Genomic DNA, 24,587 nt, shown 5'->3' on the forward strand with positions numbered 1-24,587 from the left:
CATACGCCCCAAATGCAGTCTCGTTTTATGGTTTCACATCTTTCTTTGAGCTCAGAGATAGCTGCATTTGTTCCCTATGGAGTCCTGATGCTTTCAGTGTCCCTGAATATGAACTCATAAGCCCCAAATATGTGATTTCTATGCCACATTTCTTCATATGTCTAGATTCCCCAGACAAAAAACAAATTAATGTACAGGTTGTTTTTTTTATTTGGGACAGAATGCGGTATTTTACATATGACTTAAGATTACTTGTTTTATCTACACACTTATTTTTTAGCATCATATAGGATTGCCTACTTATTTAGTAGACTTTTCTTATACAATTTTGAGAAACATATATTCTATGGCAGATTATTCTGCTTATAAATGTAATATTTATTACTCCATTTGATGCAAAATATTTCAGAAGTGAAATTCTGCATCCCATCTGTCCCATCTCCTAGCTGTTTTTATCAAAATGCTTATTTCTGTCTGTTTTCTTAAGCTCAGAGTAATCTTAAATTATTTGGGAGAAAAGGGTGAGCTTTTGGGTTTTCTTTTTGGAGACAGAGATGTTTAAAAGTAAAACAGGTTGAGCATATGCAGTGCAACACATTTGTAGATTAACAAAGGAAAAGTAAATTCTGCAAACAAAACTCTCTTGAAACAATTTGACTAAAAATACTTTGTAGAATTCTGAGAAGATATGTAGCAGTTGTGTACTGTAAGTCACCTGCCTGCATGTGGATCTATATACTGTGATCCACATATTTCAAAATATTGCAAAGTAGGCCTCTTGATAAGCTAGCAAATATGATAATATGATTTTTTATATCAAGTCTACAATGGGAAAAAGGATGAACTTGGAAGAACTAACCTTTTCTGATTGACAGTAATAGATAGGTCTTTGGTGTTGTCTGTTAATTAACATGGTTTCTTTTACTTAATTCTCCTAGTGTCTGTCTGTAGCTATAGCCACCTTTTGCTCTTTAAGGCATGGAATTATAAAATAAAATATACACATACTACATCCTACTCTATCCTCCTTTTTTCACTGTGACAGTTATCTAAATAATAGACATAATGGACTTATTCATGGTAAAATACATATTCTGCCTGCTTATTAATTCTGAATGCCACTTGTTAATACACTTTCCTCCAAAAGGGCTTCCTCTTGCAGATACATAGCTGTGAATTTAGCTCAGGAGTGTGTTCCCAGGAGCAAAGCAGGCTGCTCTATCTGATCCTGTCTACACTCACACTCTAATGGCACGCTGAGCTGCCCGCTCCCTGCTTCACTTGTGCTTTTTCCACTGCTCAATTTGTATGGAGTATTAAGTTCACTAAAAATAAATGAGAAAAGTTTTTAGAGAGAATTTCAGACTAAGAATCCTGTTAAATAAATAGTCAATGTGATGCCACATTCATGGGTGAGCGGGGGAATTTCTCACTCTGCTTGTATGTCTAAATGAAAAGGATTGTTTACTTCAGTAATACTTGTGTTCCACAATTACATGTGAAAATCTGCTACAGTAGGATACTTGAGTTAAAGTACAGTAGGTAAATGGCCAGCTTAGTGCCTCCTGACTGGAGCTTTCCCAGACTCGGTGAGAATATAGCTTTGTATTATTTATGCCAGTATTTTTCAAGTTATAACCATTTGCCTAATCAACAGTTAGTTGTACTTAAATATATGATAAAGTGCAGTCTCATCCAGGGAACAGACACAGTTCAGCTTTACTTAACTATTTCTTGTTTATTTGGATCATTAAATACAAGCTGTAGATGATAAACACATAATGTTGTCATTTTCTCCATGTAACTTTTTACAAATGATTTATAGAAAACTACTGTAGATTAAGCATTTTCTTCCAGTAGAAGAACTAGGAATTGCTGTTACAATATTCTTTTCCTTCATGTTCAGCTGATGAATAGCCTCAGAGAATCATGTCACCACCAGAACAGTGTCAGTGCTTTATAGGAATCTGAGGGGACTGGTGTTGGTATACTATTACACAAAGCTATAACTAACAACAACTGGTCATCTTTTTTGTTGTTGTTGTTTTGGATTGGTTTTGTTTTGTTTTTTTTTTTTTTTTTTCTTTTAGCTGGGAGGATAATGAATCTGATGAGAGAGAAACTTTTTGAATAAAAAAATCTCACAATTCTAGTTTCAATCTGACATGACCCACAATCCTACAAACATGTTGTCATTTGAATTCTTTTTCAATAGAAAGATGCAGCTGCTTAGAGTACTGACTATGAAATTATGTATATGAGCATATCTTAAAAGGGGGAATAAAACTGTCTTTCAGTAGAGCAGAATAATTTGATAGTGACACTCCATGCTTGGAAACTGTAAGATGCAATTTTACACTGCTTTGAGTACAAGTACCTTTTGAGCTGTCATGCAGAAATGGCTTCTCTACTTGAAAATGGGGTTTTCCTTTTATCTTTCAGGGATGTGTGCCTGTCACTCTCCATTGCCACCAATCCATGGAACTGTGATTGTACTGGGGGCAGGAGACACTGCTTTTGACTGTGCAACATCTGCTCTGCGCTGCGGAGCTCGCCGCGTCTTCGTGGTCTTCAGGAAGGGATTCACTCATATCAGGGCTGTCCCAGAAGAGGTAAAACTGATTAGCAGCTTTTCTGAGAAGGCATCTTAGGTACTTCTATGTGGCCTGAAAGCATGCTATAGGTACTTAGCAGACATCTGCTAAAGGTTTTGTTTATAAAAATGCTCTTTAAATGTACTAATGTCTATTAAAGATCTGAGGCTCACTTCGTATACTCTGTGTTTAAATAATTTTCAACTGTTGTATCTGTTTCCTGACAAGGCAGAGAGATGTATTTGCACACAGGGGTTAGAATTTCTTGTAAGTTAGGAAATGAACTAAAATTTTCAATGTTGGAATCAAACAACCATTAGAGTATTGTAAGTAGCTCTTCAGATCATGGATAGATCCTATAATGATGCCTTCTGGCTGTTGTTTAAGGAATCTCAGTGATTCTGACATTGCCTTACGAGCCTATAGAAGGCTTTCTTTCTTTCTTACCTTTCCTTTCTTTCTGGTGAGAAAATTACTTGCAGTGATTTTGACTTTGAATCACTGCCAATGACAGTGAAGCAATGCTATTCATCACGTATTTCAGCATCCTAATCCATTTGGTTTTAGTTTGGCTTTGTACTTCGGCATTTATTAGATCATCTGCGCATTTTGAAATTATTCTGCTTCCTCAATTTATATGTACTATAGGAGTTTTTTCAGATTTTTTTTTTCTTATTTTGGTGCTCTTTTTCTATTTTTTATTTATTTGGTACATTACACTTTTATATACTTGAGAATAGCACACCATCTAATGCATCTTTATAATGAGATTTATGGTAGTTTGGTCATCTGTTTCAAGAATGTGGGCGTCTTAGATCTTCCAGAAGGGAAATGGAGCTGCAAAGAAAGTGATAGAGGGTTTCTTGGTGCATGATTTACTTCTGTTGCACTTCAATCAAGTGTTCTAGATGCAATGAGATTACCAAGGCCATTGCACAGACTCATGTGCTATTCAGATTCTTACTGTAATCTGAACCAAAATCTTTCATAGAAGCCTGGGTAAATTTCTAAAAGTTGTCAATGTTTCTACTCATCCAATCATGCAATGGGTCTTGAAAACAGTAAAATAAAAGTAGCTTTATTTGGTAATGGCCATGATAGAATCATGTCAGGTGGGATATTACATGTTCAAAAAAGTTTTGTACATAGAGACAGTCAAATTCTGAAGATTATTGATTTTAACAGTTTTACTACAGCAGAGATTCAGAAGATCCTTAAGTCTGGATTGTCACTCAGAAAACTGTTGCTTTTACATGGTAGTTAGCCTTTAATAAAATCTTAAAATCATAGTAAACATAAATCAGGGCATGGACTAAGTTAATACTAGGGCACTTCTTAAAAGACACAGATATTTATGTAAGAGAAATCTTTTGCCCTAAAAAAAGTTAAACATATTCAAAGTAACAGAAAAATAAAAAAACATATTGAAGAAATAAGAAAATATGTTTGAGAAATATTTGCCTTGAAAGTTTGCTTACTGCCACTGCTTGATTTGATAGCATGAGAGGCTCTGAAGCTGACTGTAAGATGACTCTCTGCATACTGGACAAGGCTGATTTCTGCTATTGTAGAATGCATGGTAACATCTTGAGTCACAAAATGTTTCCTGGTTGGTTTGTTTGGGGTTTTTTTTCCTGAAAATGCATCATGGTAAAGTTATATCTTTTATTGCTTCAACTCTACAGATGGAACTTGCAAAAGAAGAGAAGTGTGAATTTCTGCCTTTCCTCTCTCCTCGTAAAGTTGTTGTTAAAGGTGGACAAATTGTTGCTATGGAATTTGTTCGAACGGAGCAGGACAGCGATGGAAGCTGGAGAGAGGATGAGGATCAGGTTGTGCGTCTGAAAGCCAACGTGGTGATCAGTGCCTTTGGCTCTGTTCTGGGTGATGATAAAGGTAACCCTGACCAATGCAAATACAGATTGCTCTTTTAGCTGCATGTCCTGTCCTTTCACAGTTTTGTCAGATGGGTCTTTTGGAGATTACTTAGCTTGTGACTGCTGGTCCTCTTACAGGAGTTTGTCCTTCAGGAACACCTTTTAGAAAAAGATTTGGGGTCTGGTAACTAAGCAGTTCTCTGCAGATTGCTGTATAGAGCTGGAACTCAGCATTGAAGTACAATTCCTCAGCCTGTATTTTTCTTCTCAGTGCAAGTGGGATCTCAAAGAAACTCTTGGGAATTTCTTCTGGTCTCATTAATTAACTCTAGAGAAACTCATTATGTTACATCTTTAAGCTGAACTGATCTGATCTCTGAAATATCTTTTTTTTAAACTGCAAATTAAACAAGCATTGAAACATTCATTATTCTGGTTCATCTGGTCTGGGTATTAGTTATTTCTTGTGCATATACAAGAGAACTGAGACTTCTCTCGTACACTATATTTCTTAGTTGCACTTCACAAGGTTTAGTCTTAAAAATTAGTAATTACTTCATTCTGTATTAAAGATACAGAAATTGGCACATTGATGACATTTCAGAGATTGGATGAATTGTCTCCATTTAGCAGAGAGATGAACATGAATATAGTCAACAACATGGGAACTGAGCAGTGTTTAGATTGTTCTCCTCTGACACTAGGTTAGATTTCAGAAGTTCAGGCACACACATTGAATGTGCCTCAGAATAAAAACACTGACTCAGTAGAAGACACACTGATAGAATGAGAAGGTCTTTGGCTTGGAGACAGTCATCTAGGGCTAGCAAATTCTGAAAGCTTGGTGAAGAATGTGCCTGCCTCTCCAGGGCATGTTTTCATGGTCCTTTGGGTATAAATGCTCTGATAGAGGACTTGGCAAATGCCACTGATTGCGTAAGACCAGAAAATTTGGTATTCGGAATTTCTTATCATGTTGTACTTTTGTGAATCTTTGCAATCAAGTGAAATGGTAAATCCTAAGTGATGTAAGCAGACTTTAAACCTGAATGCACTCAGTGCTCCCTGCTCCACATTCAGTTGTATAGAATGGTGAACCGTCCTGCAGCCATGAGAAGAGTCTCAACCTTCTCCTACAGTAAAAAGGATCAGCCTGGTATTTCGAGGAACATGTGAAGTGAATACCAGGAGCAGTCCTATCTTCTGTGTGCTACTAATGCTTTGGGGCAGTTTTTTGCATCCTAGGCTGTTTCTAGACAGTGACTGCTCCCAGCTCACTATTCAGGGCTGCCTGCTGGCCTGCTGCTGCCTCCTGCTCTGCAGGGCACAGGAGAGAGCAGACTCCCATTCCTCTTGCAGCTGTATTGCTGTGGAAAGATTGTCACTTGTGTGGGTCATATTTCAGAGCTCAGTCTAACATCTAGGGTGCAGGAAGAAGAGGTTTTAAGGGCTTTTTTTAAGAGATTGATTAACTACTGTGATGATGGTGTTGATTAACTGAGAATTTAGGCAAATTTTGTTGGTTCTGGTGGTAATTTTGCTTTTAAAACTCTGTGTTTAGATTTTTTGGAAGGGTTTCTAGAATCTCATGTGGTAAATCAATATTAACCTATTCAATCAATATATTTTGTTGTGATTCATAGGCCCCATGACACAGGAGTAATTCTGTTTTCTCCCACGTTAAAAATTATCTCAATTAAAAGATTGAACTTACTGTGCTAAGCAGCCAGTAAGTACTGTACTATAGTACTGTGCCAGTCTTGTATTTCCTAGGGCACATTCACAGTCTAAATTAATTGTTGAGAGGTTTTTAAATAGGAACATAAAATGGGAGGGGAACAGTCATGCAGTGAGCTGATCATGAGAGAATAGAGTAATTTACTTTGGGGGTGAGCAAAACACCTCAGTTTCATGCTGTATTTTGGGTGAAACTGCTGTTATAAAAGAAGTCAATAAAAAGGAAAAATGCAAGTCATTTGTGTTGGATGTTGTGAAAGTGAAAAGAAACTGAGACTTGAGTGCACAAAGTGCTTATTTTGAGCATACCATTTCAGTTGCTTTTAAGTCTTTTTCTTTAGGCTGTCTTAATGAAAGTCAAATTTGCTTTTCACTATTGAGCTGGATTACAACCAAAACTCCAGACTACTTCAGTGTACATAACAAAAATAAATGAAAAATTAAAAAAGAAAAACAACACCAAAACATCATCTTAGTGTCTTGTTGAGGATTTTTGGTTTTGTGGTTGATTGGTTTTTCTAAATGAAGTACACTTCATTTAGAAACACTTCTGTATTCAAGAGATGAAAATATTCAGGTATTCCCCATCAACAGATGGAGATGAAAATACTTGAGGTACTCAAAACTGGACAATGCCATGAGCAAGCTGATTTGACTTGGAACTTGATCTAACTTTGAAGGGAATGGAATAGGTAACCTCCAGAGGGCCCTTCTGGTCTCAATTATCCTGTGACTGGGTGACTCAGGTGCAGGTTGAATAAACATGTTAATTGCTGCTCATACAAAGAGCTCTATCAATTGACCTAATTCCTAAGGCACCTCAGGGAACTGCAATTGCAGTATTGGTATGCACTAAGATAGCAGGTTATATCCTATAAAAAGTCAGTTCTACTGATAAAAGAATAAAGAAAATACTGTCAAAAGCAGAGAGATTAAAATTAGACTTAGCCCCAGTTCAACAAAGTGTTCAGGGCAGCCTTGATGCTCATGTTGGAAAGTTTTGTAAGAAGCCATAAGTGTGTGGGTGACTGAGCAGAAATAGCTCATAGGTTAGAGAGTTTTTTCTGGTCTATTATCTTCAACAAGATGTTTCCTATTCTTGCGTGGTAACTATTAAATTTGCAACTGAGACTCCATGTGTTCACAATAGGTATTTGGTCTTTTTTGTTTTGTTAAAATAAAATGCTGATGGTGTTTTAAAGCAGCAGTTCTAGTGGGTATTCATCCTCCCATTGGGAATCATATAAATGCATCATTTACTTTAAAAAATTGAATCCTAGTTTGAGTTTATGCTCCTGGAGTTGCTTATAGATCAAACAGGAGAGTTGCCTTCTAGACTCTTTTAAGAAGGTTCCTGTTTTACTAAAACCAGTAAAAAACCATTGTTCAAATCAAACTACTGCAGATGGAGTAAGAAAAATGTTTTACTTCTTCTTGAAGAAAAAATTTTTTGCAAGTACAGGCTGCTTTATTTCAATTGCACAGCTTACCAGAGCCTTCAAGCCGTCGTAACTGACCCACAAAAGAAAGAGCTGTGAGAGAAATTTTTTACTTTTTCTTTGGTTATTGCTTTTTTTCTTAGTTTGTTGTTTTTGAGGCTTACAATGTGCTAGTGAATTACTGAAGTATCTTCTGCCACTGTTCTAATTGCAACTACTCCACATGTACACTTGCAATTCTGTGTGCTCCCTCACGCTGTGTCCAGCCTCTACATCCTGCTTAACACCAGTCCCACTGGTTTTGAAGTCTAACTCTGAATAACCCTTTTCTAATCCTTCTGATAAGCAAAGGGAACAATACTTTAGGACTGCAAAATTTTGTAACAAATGCCATTGTTTGGATTTATTTTCTTGAATGTCCAGTGAGAACAATGGAGAAAGTATGGAAAATAGTGCTGAAAATGTGCTACAAAATTCAATGCAGAGCAAAGGACTAAGCCAGGATAGGGGACTGGCAACCTAACTTTAGTTTGACACTCTGTTTAGTGGGCAGCATTAAGGAGGAAGAATTCACATGTAACCAGAACACTGAATCTTAGCATGATAATATCTGTTTTATTTTCTTGGAACAGCAAAAAAGAGAAATGAAAAAATATCCAAGCAAAATCCAAGTGCCACTTTTGTAAAAAAATCCCAGAAGTAGTAAGTTATTTGTGAACCAAAATATGTTTTATGAAAATTTTGGTAATAGCTAGCTATTGCATCGTTACTGAAGAACAAAACTTTATTTCATAATTCCAGGAATCAGTCACAACTTTCAGATATTTTGATTTTACTTTTAGTACATCTGTCATCTTTCTTGGAAACTGCAGCAGCAAACCCCATCCTTACTGTTTCCCTAGAATAGTTCAATATTCTAGTTTCCCTAGAATATTCAACATTCCCTAGAATAGTTCAACATCAACAAAAGTAAAGGTAACTTTTCCCAAGTTGTTTACAATTTTATAATTTTACCTACTCCTGGTTAATTTTTATGTCTACAGTTTGAGAAGCGTTTGCTAGGGAACAAAGGAAAAAACATTTGCAGAGCTCTGATCTCATAAGTGAAAAAGATTTTCGTTTTCCTTGGGTCAAATACAGAACTCCAAATGGCACAGAAACCAGGAGTTCTGGAACTTGGGAGGACTGTTGAGTTTCTTCATAGAGCCTGCTCAGAGAGCTGGGTAACTCTGACCTCAGAGCACTGAAGCCTTGACTATCTAATGGAAGAGTAAAGGGGGAGGGTAGGCTGTGATACCCCAGCTGGGAATGCCCTGGCATCTGCCTGCTAGCACAGCATCTGCCTCACACCAACAGGCTTTGAGGCACTAGAGTTGTAAAAAAAATTGTTATATAAAACTGAAATTTATATACATTCAAAAGATTCCTATTGAAATAGATAGGAGTTTTCCTGCTGAGTCATTTGGAATAGGATTTTTCTCCACAAATAGCTTTACTGAAAGAGTTTGAGTGCAGCAGTGCCGTGCTCTGAGATCATTACCCATTCCCGATATCAAAAAGTGGTTTCATGATGATTTCTAAAGCCGTGTTTACTTAGGACAGAAATTCTACTCTCTGAGTTGATACATATCACACACTTCAGCTTGCCAGTGACAGAAAACAAAGGCAGTAGCAGCCTGCAGCAGGACCCGCTCCCACCGTAGCTGGACCCAGCTTTTTCCAGTCAAACCATTTTTTAATCCTGTTCAGGATGCTGGTGGGGTAGAGGATGTTGGAAGCATGGTTGTGCCTTTCTTTATTTGCTGGGCGTTTAGACTGGGCAGTGTCAGCAGTTAATCTGTTAGTGCATGTGACAGCTGTAGGTATACATTTCAGATTAAGAAAGTTACTGTATATTTGTATTTTTCAGAAGTAATGCTACTGTTCACTTTAAAGGAATTCTGTAAGATGGATGTCAAAAATAACATTAATGAGCTACTAAAGCTAAAATTATAGGAACTTACCAAATTGGTTAAACATAAAAACCATTAAACTGTTTATTGAAGCTTCACAGATATACTGCAGCTAATGAGCATTTCTGCTATTTAAATAAGCCCAAATTGAACACACATTACATAGATGCATAATTAGTCATGGCAGTCACACAGAGACTCACTTTTAAAGCTTTATTTGAGGAATCTTTTCCATTTGATTTGTTTCGTTAATTAAAATATTTTTTCTGTATTCACTTATATTTTAATATTGTTTTTGCAAATGCTGTAATTTGCTGCTGTGTTTCCATTTGTGTTTGTTTGCTCTGTGAATATAGTGAATTTGGAAAATATATTCAGCACTGTTCTTTTGTTTGGTGTTGTGTTAGCATCACTTGATAGCGGTAGAATAATTAAATTGTATGTTGTCTTTCATCCAGAAGGATCTTTTCAAATGATATATAATATCTCACTGGGCTGGGGGAGAGATGGCAGCACAGACACAGGATTGCAGTTTGAATTTTCAAGAGAAAAGATATGTTAGTTTTAAACTTTAAAGACTGAAACTGAGAGGGTGAAGGTTTTTAAAGATACTTTTTACCTCTGTCCCAAATGATGCACCAAGCATTAAATATCTGATTTTCTTGTTGTTCAGTGTCAAACACCAATTCAGAGAACCAATAGTTCAAGCTCACATTTATCTCTTGGGCTCTTTCTTACCCTTGCAGGGCAGAGAAAGGACTTTCCTTTCTGAAGACAAAAGTTCTCCCCTGCTTTGTGCATGCGGTCTGGGAGGTGCTCCCTTCAGCCTCTCAGCTGCACCAGGTGTCAGATCCAAATTGTGAGGATGTTAGGAACTCTTATATAAAATGCTTTTGAACCGTGTCCTTTTTTTATATAACCTAAATCTTGGAGATTTTAAGAAAGAAGTAAATAGCAGTTGGATACCATATCAGCCTTGCCACCAGGGAAATGTTCTTTCATGACTTTAAAAATACTGATCACGCAGACAAATCCCCAGGCCTGGAGAGATGTTTCAGGTGAAGATATGTTGGGCATTCTTCACACTCAAAAAGCTTTTGGTATAATTATGTCCAGACAGCTATTTTAGAACAAAGCAATTTAAAGAGATTTGAGAAATGTAATAGATACAGGATAACAGAAGTAATACCCTGTTTTTCTATAAAATGAAATAAGTAGTCAGAACTTCCAGTTTTACATAATATCTTTTGAAAAACTACATTTTCGACGGCATATTGTCCTCAGAAACCTTTACTGTGGTTCAGTCTTGTCTCAGACAGAAGTCATCTATTAATCCCCAGTACCAAGTTTTCCTCTGTTTTTTCCAGACATGTCTTTACAAGCCTGTACATATTTAACTTGTGAGAGCCGTCTAGACCACATGCTGAGATGGTACCACTGGATGCAATAAGTTATCCTATATATGACAAATATAAGATGATCAAAAGCTTTCTTGAAGTACACACAGTCTGAGGCACAAAGAGAAAGTTAATGTATTGATTTCTGAAGGATTTTTGATAAAACTGCTATCAGCCAACTCTTTCCTTTAAAAAACCCACAACAACAGAAAAAGCCCAAACCCAAACAAACCAAACCCCTCATTTTCCAGATGAAAAATGTCTCAGTCTGAAGGTTGTGTTCCATGCGATCTTTCAGTAATTTAGATATTTTTACAGGACACAATTTCTTAAGTTTTGGGTTTGTTGCTACCCAAATATTATTTTTGTCAACTTAAGCCTCATGTATATGCCAGGTGGGAGAGACTGTGCAGGCAATAGATCTTGCAGATAGATTAAATACTTCTGGTAGAAAATCTGCTACAGTCTTTCAGTTTAGAACTGTCTTCTCTGACTCAAGCTTCTGAACAAGTTGCAAAAAATCCTTTGAATTTGAGTCTTCTGGATATGTTTGTATATGCCAAGGTTGAGGAGGAGAGTGTAGGTGGGACAAATAGGTGACAATGTTTGTGTCTTGCTTCTTGTTTCATTATTTTTCCCCTGATTATACACAGCCTCCGCTTTGAAATACATTTCTAATATATGATTTGGAAGTGAAAGGAGACACAGAACCTTAGATGAAAATCCTATCACTGTGATGTGTGGGAAACTGTGTTTGAAGCTTGCTCTGTACTGAGGCGTGTGCTGGGACAATACCATGACTTTGCCCTTTGTGTTGGAGAAGTCTTCATCTTAAACTGGCAGGTTTCTCTTTTACATTTATGACAGTGCAACTACATCAGTTTAATTGACCTTGGCAATCTGCATCTGCCAGTGGTATGTCCCTGAGGGACATTGCAATTTTAAACTGCATTTTATTGCACCATATTCTGTTACTGCAGACAAAGCTATATAGCCTCCCCTGTTTTGATAGATGCCATCAAAATTTGCTAAAACTACTTATTGAAAAGATTATTCTCTTTTTTTATGAAGATATTTTGAAGAGCCTTGTGAATGTAGTAATTTAAAAAATATTAACAGAATATTCTTCTGAGCATTTATGTGTATTTAATGACATTTATATAATGCCAAGCAGCTAATTTTTTTTTTCAAATCTACATTATTTGGAGGAAAATAATATTTCATGTGCAAAATGCCTCTATGTGCTGTTTTCTAACAGCATGAAAAAGACTAGGGTCTCTTAATACACGCTTTAAAAAAATTCAGAAGTTGTAGTGAAAAGATACAAAAGATACTGTCTTCTTCTAACCATTTGATTTTGATTGTGGCTTTATGGTTTTATTTGTAATACATGTAACATGTTTTGAAGTGAGTCTTTCTTCCAGGATGTTCTGAGTTTGAATATTAAGTCAGGATGGCTTTGACTTAAATGAGAGATATCTTTCTCAGCATTAGATTTTCCTATTGTTATCATCAAACATTTGACAGATTTTAGCAACAGTTTCTCTTTCTTTTATTAACATATTTGTCATTTATTTAATTACAGTCAGAGAGGCCATGGCACCTATCAAGTTTAACAGATGGGGTCTCCCTGAAGTAGACCCAGAAACGATGCAAACAAGTGAGCCCTGGGTGTTTGCAGGGGGTGATGTTGGTGGTCTTGCCAATACTACAGTGGAATCCGTGAATGATGGCAAACAAGCTTCCTGGTACATGCACAGATACATCCAGGTGACTTATTCAAAAGTATTTTTCTCTTTCCCAGTTTATTCTGCTTTTAGATACTTTGAAAAATATTTTCATTGTGCTTTTGATTCATTATACAAATTTTGAGAAATAATACCTAGATTATCTGGTGATTAGAACATCACAGATTCATTCATCTTGGATCACATATTAGAGTTTGGGTAGGTGAACTCAGCTTTCTTCCATTATCTTAACGCTAAAATTCAAGCAATGTTTTCTTGGCCCCAGCTCTGAATTCCACTCAGTGGTAGTAAGCCTCCCTGCACAACAGACACTGCAAGCAGAAGCCCTAATTGGGTAATTGGGGAAAAGGAATGAGCTCCATAAGTATTAAAAAGTAAAATCTTCCAGTAGTGCATAAAGTAAAAATTAACTACTGCCAATATTGTAACCCAAGGAAGACATTTTTAGTTTACTAACAGTTTACAGAGTGCTCAGGTTATCTACACTGGAACCCAAGTTTGCTCTGTTGAGACTGATAAACTGAATTCAAGAGCTTGACAAAAACCAAACATTAAATGCACAGAGGCGAATAATGCAAAGGAGAATTTCCGTGAGAAATGTAATATATACAAACCTGAAAAACCACATGTCTCCCCTTGGTTCTCCTTGCATGTTGCTGACTCTGCCCTAATTTTTCTAATAGATGAGCACGAAGTCTAGAGGAGCTGAATAGAAACCTCCCAAGACAGAGACACAGCCTGGAGAACCAACTGACAAAAAGTGTGTTCATAGTGCAGGGAACTTTTGAGAAACATGATACATGATTCATTCTCCCACATAAAGAGATTTGAACAACTGAAGTTGGGACTGTAACAGCTCAATGTCTTTCTCCCCCATCCATCTGCTCAAAGCCTCTCTGATTGCATGTTTGTGCAATTTCATGCTGTTGGGGTCTGATTTCACTTCCTAAAAATACTTCAGCTGAAAGCTTGTTGTTAGTATCTGTGCATATTTTTTCGCACTTGTTGTAAAGCACTGTTTGTGTCCTGCCTTCTTAGACCCGATGAAAATGCTGAGTGTGAAACATCTTTAATCCCTGACCTGCTTGCTTAATTTCTCAATGCACAGTGATTTTGGGTAACTGGTAGGGGAGAGAAGGTATCTCCTTTTTGTCTCCTTATTCAGCCTCTTAGAAATACAGGCAACCCTCCTTTATCATGTTGCTTTCTCCACAAAGTTTGTTTTTTTTTTCCCTCCTCTGGAATGTGTTTAATACTTTGGAAAAAAAATCTGAATAGTCATGGCTTGCGAATTAGAATTTTAAACCAAGCAGACTTGTGATATTAGAGCATTTCTGTTACCCTTTGCAGGTTTCAAGGCAGCTTATTCAACCTTACAGTCTCACCAGGAAGCTAATGGGAAAGCCTTACAGCAATCTTCACAGGAAAGTTTCCAAATGTCAAGTGTCACCTTTCCAGCTGTTAGATGAATGGGTTGCCCAAGGGCATTTATTTGGATGTGCAGCCCTTGTAAAATCTGGTTGCTGTGGTGCAAAATGCTGTAATTTGGCAATTTACTTCACCAGTGTTTGGAGCTGGTAGAAATTTTAGTGACTGGAGGAGTTTGTTTTTAAAGAAGTTGTTTAGAGAAGGATTTTGTTACCCTACTGTTTATAGGGACAGATGTGTGCACGTGTGCCTGCCTTTGTGCTCATGTGTGTGCACAGGCACTCAGTTCACAGCTGAGCTGTATTCTGGAAACTTCCAAAAGCAAATGAAAAAATACTCTTGCACACCACCTTACTTTGTCTCTGCTGTGAGATTCTAAAGCAGGCAACCATCCTGTGAACTGAGTGTCTGAATCAAGTACACATTAAATTTTAAATAAATGCATTGATACTGTCTGTTTCAGTTAAGGAGTAGGTAGCCATTTCCAAAATCACCAACTAGCTCAGCACCAGGATCTATAAATGATGCAGTCTTCGTCAAAATAAAACTATTCCATAGGATTTCACAACTAGTCCAAGACAATGTCAAAGAGTGTAACTCAAACCTACCATCCTGACTGCTTGCAGAATGCAGTGTTTGAACAGCACGCTGCTTGTATCCCAACCTACTCCAGGCAAAAGGCTAAGCGAACAGATGGGGCTGATATGTGCCCTGAATCTCCAGTCACTGCAAGCTCTGGCACGTGGTCAAGTCAGGCGTGAGATCCAGACTCCAGGACTCTTCAGCAGAAATGCCTTATGTTCAATACTGAGAGTTATTTACAGAAGCTTCTTGGCTGCTCTTATGCTGGAAACTTTCCATCATTAGTTGCCTAAATATCTCCTGCCTCTTAACATATTCCTCCCACTATATGAGGCATAGGTTCATCTCAAAAATTGTTGCCTGCAGCTGTGTCAGGTTAGTTTCCATAAACATGACTGGTCAAAGCCTAACTAAGGATAGCTATAGTAGAACCTGTTAGGAAATACAGTCAGTCTTCTAGAACCATTCCTTGCAAATCTTTAGAGATCCAAACAGAATCAGCCCAATTCATGCAATTTTCTATTACTCATGGTTTCTCACAATTCAACCTTCTTTTGTCATTCCATGAATGACATAAAAATTTCAATTACTTAATCTTAGTGATTTATTTAGTTTGGGGATTGTAAGCCTTTGCTTTTGTCCAACAGTGACTTTATGATCTTGTGCAGAGGCAATACAGACTGCTGTTCTCTTCTAGGCCTCAGTTACCATTCACTTGTTTTTGATGTGTGAATGGATTTAATAGTACAGTAGTTATATTCAGGATAACTCACAAAAATTAAAAGGACTAATTTTAATTTTCTATGCCTATCTTGAGAGCAAAGACAGTTCCAGTATTTTCGTCTTGGATAACTGTGCCAGTCCTAATGCTTCACTCCTGCTCTATTCATGCACTTACCTGTGGGCTATTTTCCCATATATGACAGTCAAGCTGCCATCTTCATCTCACTAAAATCCCTCTTTAAAAGTGACTTTTTTTTTCTAAATCACGGTAAGTTTTCATTTATTTAAATCTATTTTCTTCTTTACTGTGACCTTCCACTGTGGAAGTTTCTTTTATATTTTTCATAGACTGAAATGTACCTGATACATTTAGAGAATAGAGGCCTAGATCCCAACTGATATAAATTGCACTTCACTAAGACATCATTCAAGATTAATTTTGAGCACATCACAGTGTTATTTTGAACCCCTGTTGTATATGTTCTATTTTTTCTTTACCTATGCTGTCAGAAAATATATGGGCTTTGTCTCTGAAGAGTATAGTGTTGATTCTTCATCAAGATCGACCATTCTCATATATTCCTTGAGCATGCATTATACATTATTGAGCATGAATATACATTATTTCATAATCAATACCAGAATTGAGAGGTTCCCAGGAAGCTTGAATTTGAAGCCATTAATTACGTTGTCTGTTTCTTTTCAGAATAACTGCAGGAAAAAGTTCATGTTCTTTTGTTTAGCTAGAACAAAGTATGAAAACTAGCAGGCAGCAATAAAGCACCATTTGCAAAAAAGGTGAATTCAAGGCAGGCTCAGGAAGCCTGGTAATTTAGTTGCTTGCTCCTGAATAAGCAATGTGTCTGTTACAGAAAGAGAAAGCCAGAAAGGAGCTGAGAAAATCTCTCTCAAAGTGGACAGAGCCCTGAGCAAACCTGCTGTACCAAGGGTGTTGGACAAGATAGTCTCCATGTGTCCTTCCAACCACAACCATTCAGAGGTTGTATGAAATAATATCAATATATTTACCACCAAGTTAATTAATGGAGAGAGGACAGCAGAAGCAAGGGAGAAAAGACATGCTTTAAGATCAGACTTCAAAATGGAGAAAGCCAGAGTAAGATAGAAGTATTCAGGAAAACTCTTCCAGGCACTTTCACTTGTGGAGCAGGCTCTCTGTGAAAAATAACAGTAATACAACTACTTGCTTTCACAGTCTGTCTTTGTTAAAGGCTAGAAAATGTAGTTAGACCATATCACTCTGGTTAGGAATTTTCTCCATCTAAAGAAAATGAATGTCAAAAATTGCATCAGGTCTAACGCTGAGTTCCTGTCTCTCAGCCCTGCACTGCAGCTCCCGTGCTTTTGCCTTCAGGCCAGTCCTTTACCCTGTTTAGGGTGAAGTAGACCCACTGCTTGCAATGTGCTGGGGATTTTTCACCACCGTCTTCCAGTCACCAAGAAATTGTCATGATTGCAAGTACCTGCAATATTGGTAGCTCAGCTGGTTGGCATCAAATTGAGAGGAAGAATAGACCACACTTTTTGTCCTCTACTTCTGAAAATCAAGAGAAGAGTTATTATAAATAAACTCTTGCCTGCAGGCTTTCTTTTCCTATTTGTTTGTGCAATGTCAGGGAAATCCTTCATTATAAAGATGATTGCACTTTCAAGAAACTATACACCATTTTTGTTTGCCAAAAATTTTGCTTTGTAGAAAACAATGCATCAAGGCTTATAAAATATATTTATTTTATAAGCATTGTGCTGAAAGGAAAGAAGCAGCAAAAAACAAAGTGATAGGAAGAGGGAGATAAATCTCCAAAGATGTATTGCCACTGACTGCTGAACCTTCAGCCGCATCCTGCCCCTGTGTGGTTTTAGATACTTGGTTTATTCCATTGAAACCCTTTGTATTTCTACCCCTGCCAATTCTGCTTGGGTCACTTCATCATTAGCAAACCATTAGGCAAATATTGTGGGGCCTGAGTGCATGTGGGTGGAGTTCTTTGTGGTTCTGCTCTTTGGAAGCAAAGTAAGGCAGGAGAAATGGGCCCCTATGTGCAGTTTGGGAAGTGGCTTCAGAGTGGTTTGAATGATGGCACGCATGAGGCAGGACGTATTCCTACATTTCATACATGGGTTATTTTCAACCGTGTGCTTCAAAAGTTTTTCAATGCTTTGGTTTTTTTTTTTTTTGGGTTTTTTTTTTTTTTTTGTTTTTGGTTTTTTTTTTTTTTTTGTCTTGTATAGGGTATGTTTTCTTGTATAGGGTATGTTTTCAATTTTACCACAGAAAGGTTGCTAAGAATCACTTTCAAGCAGTGTTCATTTTAGGTGATAACAACTTTTAGAGATTTAATTGTCCTGAGTGGGCAAAGAAGCAGTACAATGGAACTTCAGCTTCATATTCAGCACTTTCTGCCTATTTGTCTATAGCAAATTATATTTACAGTTGTACAAGCTGTGAATTGTTTGTGATCAATCTTCAGACTGAAATGTATTCACAGAGAACATTTGAATGATTCTGAATAGCAAATAATTCAAAGTAGAAAATTTGATTTATTGCTCACACGTGTGCAAAGAGTGGAGTTGACCAAACAATTTTCCTTAAGTCTTTCTTTGATGTCATTCTGTAAGAATGAAAATCAAAGATTTTTTTTGTAAGAGCTCAGTGTATCAGTGTTGATTTCAGTGGATTTCCCCACTTTCAGATATGTAGGAGACAAAAGTGCTGGCATTTACAAAACGCTTTAATTTGAATTCTGTGATCCAGGATTTTCTGGTTTGGCATTGCAAACAACATTTTGCAATTGAAATATTAGTTAAGAAAAAAAAAAGTTAAAAGGATGAAATCAAACTCAAAGTAATAAAAAAAGACAAAATTAATTTTTCCTCCTCTTTTGTTTTTTTTGTTTTGTTTTTTTTTTTCTTTCCAGTTAACAAAAGCTTTTGAGATGTAGAATGCCAGGCAGTTTGGTTTTGGAAGAACTCAGATGCTCTTGGTGTAGAAAAATAGCCCTGGGGGTATGACATGGAGGAAGCAGTGTTTGCTCAGGAAGGAAGAAATGGGGCATGTTTGGCTTTTTATCAAGTGTGACTGCACTGGTCTCCAGCTGAGAGAGGCCATGATATTGAAGCGAGTTTGGTCCCAAGTGTAGGGATCTTTAGAAATTAGCTTTTCTCAAAATGTCCACCATTAGGGACCCATTCAGGTTCTCATCATTCATGCTAGGACAGTTCCACTACTTTCAGTGCTTTTAAGCCATCAGAAAATTTGGCCCCACAATGTATCCTCTTTGTCTGAAGATTCGAAGATCTGGGCTCAGAATAGTGTGAGACGAATCCACACAATCCCAAAACAAAACAGGCATGAACTCTCAGGTTTTAAATGAGCCTAGGAAACAAAAGGCACCAAAAAAAAAGGACAAAAAACTCCTCATCCCATCTGTGCTTTTTTAGTTTTCACAGGTAGAAATTGATTAAATAAGTTCTCTAAAGAAAAAAATAAATCAAAAAGCCCAAAAGGCAGCAATTTCTGAGTGGCTGAGGTTTTAGTCTGCTGCAGAAAGTCTTCTCCGAAATTCAAGTACTGATTCTTTTTGTCCTGCTGAAAAAAAGTCTTCTTTTTTAAAGATAGAAGAAACTGCTGTGCTCTTAGCTGTGACTTACTAGGAACACAGTGTAGGGCTTCTCTGTGTTAGAAATTCCTGCTTTGTTTCTTTGTGATTTTATTGAGCCAACCATTTGAGTGAACAAAGATTTAAATTCTATCCACCACAGCCTAATCAGGATGCTGTTCAGTATCCATACATGGAAAAAGCTTTTCTCTCTGCAATTTTTATATTATTAGATTCAACATATACATTGAATGCTTTTCACTGACTCTTCAGAGAAAAGACTCTCTCAAATGAAAACAATAGTGACTGGTGGCACAGCCATAATGTGTATTATGTTTTTGATGGCAATCAGACACTAACTTTTTTCAGTCTTGAAGTATATTCATACTACTAGAATTAAATATAAACCCACAATTAGTTTTGCATAGATATGCCATTGTATAGGCTGTATAAAAATCTTTCAAAGTGGGGGAAAAATGTTCAGAGGTTCAGAATACATAGAGTTAGGACTGAGTGATCCTCCACATGATGCTTTCCCCTCATTTTTCACAATTTCTTATACTTTTTTTGGATTGGCACCTGAGAAGAGAAATAGAAAGGGTCTGTCTGCATACCCTGTTTTTTTTTTCAATCTCACTGTTACTGACTGCTGTAGGGAATAGAGATGGCTCTTCAGAAAGGCTGAAAAAACGTTTGGACTTAACCAGGCTTATCAGTACAGGATGTAAAGTAACTTTTTCTTCATGAGTTTTGTTACTGTCAGTGTTATTTCCAGCATAGTATAGTATTTCAATATTTCACCATGACGACTGTTTGGGCTGAAGATGTTACATAGGTGAGTGTTTGCATATTTTGCTGATTTGCAAGTCTGAACACAAAATAGAGTATTTGAACTTTGGGTTATTATGTATTAATTATCCCCTTAACAGGATTAATAATAAATTGTATAAAAATAGATGAGAAAAAAAAATGAGTGGTTTAGTGTTGTTTGTTTGTATTTTTTTTGCAGTCCTTATATGGTGTTGCAGTTTCTACAGTTCCAGAGCTACCTCTCTTCTATACTCCTATAGATTTAGTGGATATCAGTGTAGAAATGGCTGGACTGAAGTTTCCAAATCCTTTTGGCATTGCCAGTGCAACCCCTGCTACTAGTTCTTCAATGATTCGAAGAGCATTTGAAGCTGGATGGGGCTTTGCTGTCACTAAAACATTCTCCCTGGATAAGGTGAGGAAATATTTTAATATTTTTTAATATTTTATGTGTATTTTGCATGTAACCATATATTTGTATAATTGAAAAATCTGAATCTTTGGGGAATGGTTCTGTTATATTCAACTAGCATGAAGCAGCCGGGAATGGTTATGATGCATCATGTAGTCCAACTCGCCTGTAAGCTTTCCACTGTGCAGTGACACAATTTCTGGTTCTGTTTGTTGTTACATTCTTCCCTTATATTGCCCCAACTTCTAATATTAGTCAACAATTAAGTGATTTTTTTTTAAATACTGCAGTGAAAATGTTTTCTGTGAAGGATCAGGATGTAGAGGGAATGAGTAACAGCTTTGTCACATAACCCATGAAAGGCGGATTCTGAGCCAGAGGCTGCCAAGATAAGCCATTGAACTGGAGGTGCAGCTGCAATGTGATCATGTGGCTGCAAGGGGGAGGCTGGGTGGGAAGTGGAAGAGAAAGATGGAGGCAGCATAAAACCAAGCCTATGAAGAGAAAAACACAGTGACATCAACCTTCAGTAACATGTAGTGGAGGAGGAAGGAGTTAGAATTAAGTCTTTAAGCCCATGGCTCAGTGTGGCACCTTATAAAAAGCATTTTGTGTAATTTTAAGTGTGTAATTGCTTGTTTGAATTCGGGAGAATTGAAACTTCTTGCTACATTCAAAATGGTGAAGTGAGACTGAGCAAGAAGTTTAGAGTGAAAAAAAAATAACTTTGATAAACAGATCACAGAAAAAAGAAACAGGTTTTGAGCTGAGCTGTAGATATGGTTTTATTTGTGGAGAGAGGAAGAAAAGGTGAATCCTTGAACATAGGCCTCAGTAACAGTGTGAGTAATAGCCATGTATTGTTAACCAGTAGCCTAGAGTGGTGTGGGCTGAAGAAAGCTTTTGAATTTAATTTGGATACAAGGGCTTTTATTCTTGGTTCAGAGGGGGGATATACAAGGCTACTGATAGATGGAGCAGAACAGAGAAGGTGGATTTGTTCCTCTTCCACTTTTCCATGAGTAAGTAAGTACTATAGGTAAATTAACTATAGTGGATGCCTCTCTAGTATGGGGAAGGTCAAGAACAAAATGCTGTATTGCTGCAGAATACTGTAAAATAAGTCAGGCTTGATTCTGCTGTCTCTTACACCTGAGGTAGTCCTGGAGGGAGTAAGTGTTCACCTGGATTGCAGTGAAGATTCCAATCTACTTCCCAGGGCTTCTTATTAAAACACTTTTTAGGACATAAATGTTATTCAAGTATGTTTACAACTGACTTACATGTATAACATACCATCGGCTGTAATTATTCAGTGCCTAGGCTACAGCCAACCCATAGCAAGTACTGAGACTTATTTTTTTATCAGTTTTATTGCTGGTATGCTGGCAGTCCTGCCAGACTGCACGTTGATTACTGTGCATCTCAAGAGCTAAACAGACACAGGCTGAGTTCCAGCTTGGGTGGGAGTTCAGTAGGAAAGGCATGCATGTTGTAGGAAGTGATGTTGGTGCTATACTAAGCAGCAGACTCTGAGTCATTTCTGAAATGGCGCCTGCGAAGTGTTCCACTGGATGCCATGCTCTGCAGGTGTGACTCAGATGAAGATCTTTCAAGTTTTTTTTTAAGTATTTGTTGCAATAAGTTATTGCAGGTATTATTTAAGTTAGTAAGTTCAGAAAAGTGTTATCTAAGGAATTCTAGTTCAGTGATTCTTATTTCTGCTTAAGCTTTCTTCTAATATTCTGATATTGAATCGTGTTGTGTCTAGTAGAACTGTGTCCCACCCAAGTGCTGCCTAGTTTTTATTAATGTGTTCTTCATAGTACAGCACTTCCTACAGGTGCTGCAGAAGTGAAATTGCTCTTATTTATCAGAGTAATGTGGTACTTAGTACTTCAGAAATAACTATTTCAAATGGGAAGGAAAGCTAAATAGGTTACCGCAGTTCTTATATAAACTGAGTATACAGAAAGACTGTTCTTGTTGACTTAATGCTAGAACAAGTTGTTGGTAGAGAGTTTGAAATATTATAGATTGCCATAATGTGCTATAATATTATAGATTAGCCAAATTGCTACTTTGGCTTCTGATTATGTAGACATAAATCTTGTGCAGCTTTTAGCAGGGAGCAGAATGCTCTCTTGGGCTGTGGTACCAACGGTGGGGATTTCAGACTGAGCTGTCCTGCACTGTCAGATAGTCAAAGCAAACTACACAGCAGGATCAAGAGCAAAGATTTCCTGATCTAAGCCTGTGGAGTTGGTGGGAGGAGGGGGAGCAGCTCCCCAGACAGTACAGTTCCCAAGAGTGGAAGAGCTTCTGAGAAGGGAGAGAGCTTGTTAGACACAGTTTTTGGCAGCTGAAGCTTTTCTACTTCAGCCTTGGTTGTATGTGGTGCAAGCAGGCTTCTGTGTTCTTCCCTCATCTCCTTATTTTATCTGTCCTGGTAAGACTTAACTGATGGGCTTCCTTCTGATTTGTCAAGCATAACCTGCCTCTGTGGCCATGGGGAACTTAGCAGCAGGAGAAATTCTCCCTTTTCCAGAACCAATGACTGAATTTGCCACTGCGTTTAGACACTGATAGGGGAACCCATGTTTACCATGGGCATCCTTTGGCACTTCAGGGAAAGAGACTGATGTAGGATAAGTAGGAGTGACATATAGGTGGTGAAAAGCATATACAGCCCATTCACAAATTTCCATGCATTAACTATGTTGTGATGGAATAAGGTCAGAGAAAAGCATGATAAATCTTGGAAGAAGGGGATCCAAGGATAGAGATAAAAAGGACTCGAGCTGAAGAGCTGTGATTCTCATAAGACACAGGATTTATTTCTTATGAACTACTTCTCCTTTTCTCTCCTCCATCATCTAGCACAGAATGCTCTTCTAAAACGCAAGGCCAGGGATCCCTGCAGCCCACGTACTGCCTTCTGCAGAGGAGCTGTTGGGTAGCAGTGCTGAAGTTCAGCCTCTGGGCTGTAATTTACTCCCCTAGTCTTTCTAATCCTCGTGTGTCTTGGCCTCACCTTGAAAGCTTCACATTCTGCCCAGAGGGAGTTAGCACACAGCGCACTGTTTGGTGCCATGCTCGCTCCCTTTTTAAACACCCACGTACCTTGCTCATAATTGCTTTCATGACAACCTTTGTAGCATTTTCTGTTTGTAGGGTAAGCATTTCAACTGGGAGTGATTCAGCAAAGTTTGTTCTTGCATACTACTGTACTATTGTTGAAACCTACAAAAAAGCTAACGTAAGAAATAGCTGAAATTCCTTCAGGGTATTTATGCTTCGAAATATACTGCACGCTACATACTTTAGAAGATTCTGGACATTATAGTGCAGTGCAAATATTAATTACAGGGGATTGTACCTGTATGTGTCTGATGGTTTCTGGGTGGGAGATAGTAACTCGCACAATTTTATTTATTAAATTAAACATCTTTGCACAGCTGCTTTAGTATCAACTAGATTTGATTTCCTCCAAAAAGGGAATAACTGCTTTTGAAATGGACAATCACTAGGAAAGACAAATGGTAGCAGAATAGAAGTGTCTCTTCACACACGTTTTTCTACATTCATGTCTTCCCTTTTTGACTGCAGGATCAATAGCTCATTGCTCTGTTGGTTCAAATAGTATTTCTGTCTTGTTCAGATAACTGTATGCAGCAACGTTATTTGTGAAGTCTGTTTGCTAGGTACTGAAGGGAAATGGAGGAGCTGCATATCATGTAGTCCACAATAAATGGATACCAATTATTACCTCTTTTAGAGCTTAGGTGAACAGAAAACTACATGCAGAATGACACATACTGCATTAATTAGACACATAACTGTGAGTGGGAGGGTTTTGGGAGAGGTGTTATATTGAGCTGGTTTATTTACTAAGAATTTATTAGTGAATATTGTTTATAACACAAAATTTCTATTAAAACCTGTAATCAGAAAGTTTTTATAAACATAGTATCAAAATTAGTTAAAGGTTATATGAGGTGTGTACATTCCTATGCCATATTCACTACCACAGTGAGGATTTCATAACAGAAATTAGGGTTTATCAGCTGAATTCAGGCTTTGTTGTTCTCTCACTGCATTGTACGGGCTGTTTAGAAAGATGAAAAAACAGCTGGGTTAGCAGAAATGTTTGCTTTGATTTTTAGATGCTTCCTTCACTTCTAAAATTTAATTCTGATTAATCAGATACATCTGTCTTTATTTTGTTGTGACATGCATTGATTTGTGATGCTGTCGCTTTCAATAAT

General features: G+C 37.4%; 1 protein-coding gene across 2 annotated transcripts in view; it reads left to right on the forward strand.

Annotated features, from left to right (window-relative positions):
* Window positions 1-24,587, forward strand: part of DPYD (dihydropyrimidine dehydrogenase) — a 329,324-nt gene that overhangs the window by 152,139 nt on the left and 152,598 nt on the right. For both annotated transcript variants that reach the window (XM_063165647.1, XM_063165648.1), the window contains exons 10-13: window positions 2,443-2,612; window positions 4,280-4,490; window positions 12,582-12,766; window positions 20,107-20,322. In XM_063165647.1, coding sequence (XP_063021717.1) covers window positions 2,443-2,612; window positions 4,280-4,490; window positions 12,582-12,766; window positions 20,107-20,322 — 782 coding nt within the window. The remainder of the gene's footprint in view (window positions 1-2,442; window positions 2,613-4,279; window positions 4,491-12,581; window positions 12,767-20,106; window positions 20,323-24,587) is intronic.

The sequence above is a fragment of the Melospiza melodia genome, chromosome 11 (assembly GCF_035770615.1).
Source record: "Melospiza melodia melodia isolate bMelMel2 chromosome 11, bMelMel2.pri, whole genome shotgun sequence".
Lineage (NCBI taxonomy): Eukaryota > Metazoa > Chordata > Aves > Passeriformes > Passerellidae > Melospiza > Melospiza melodia.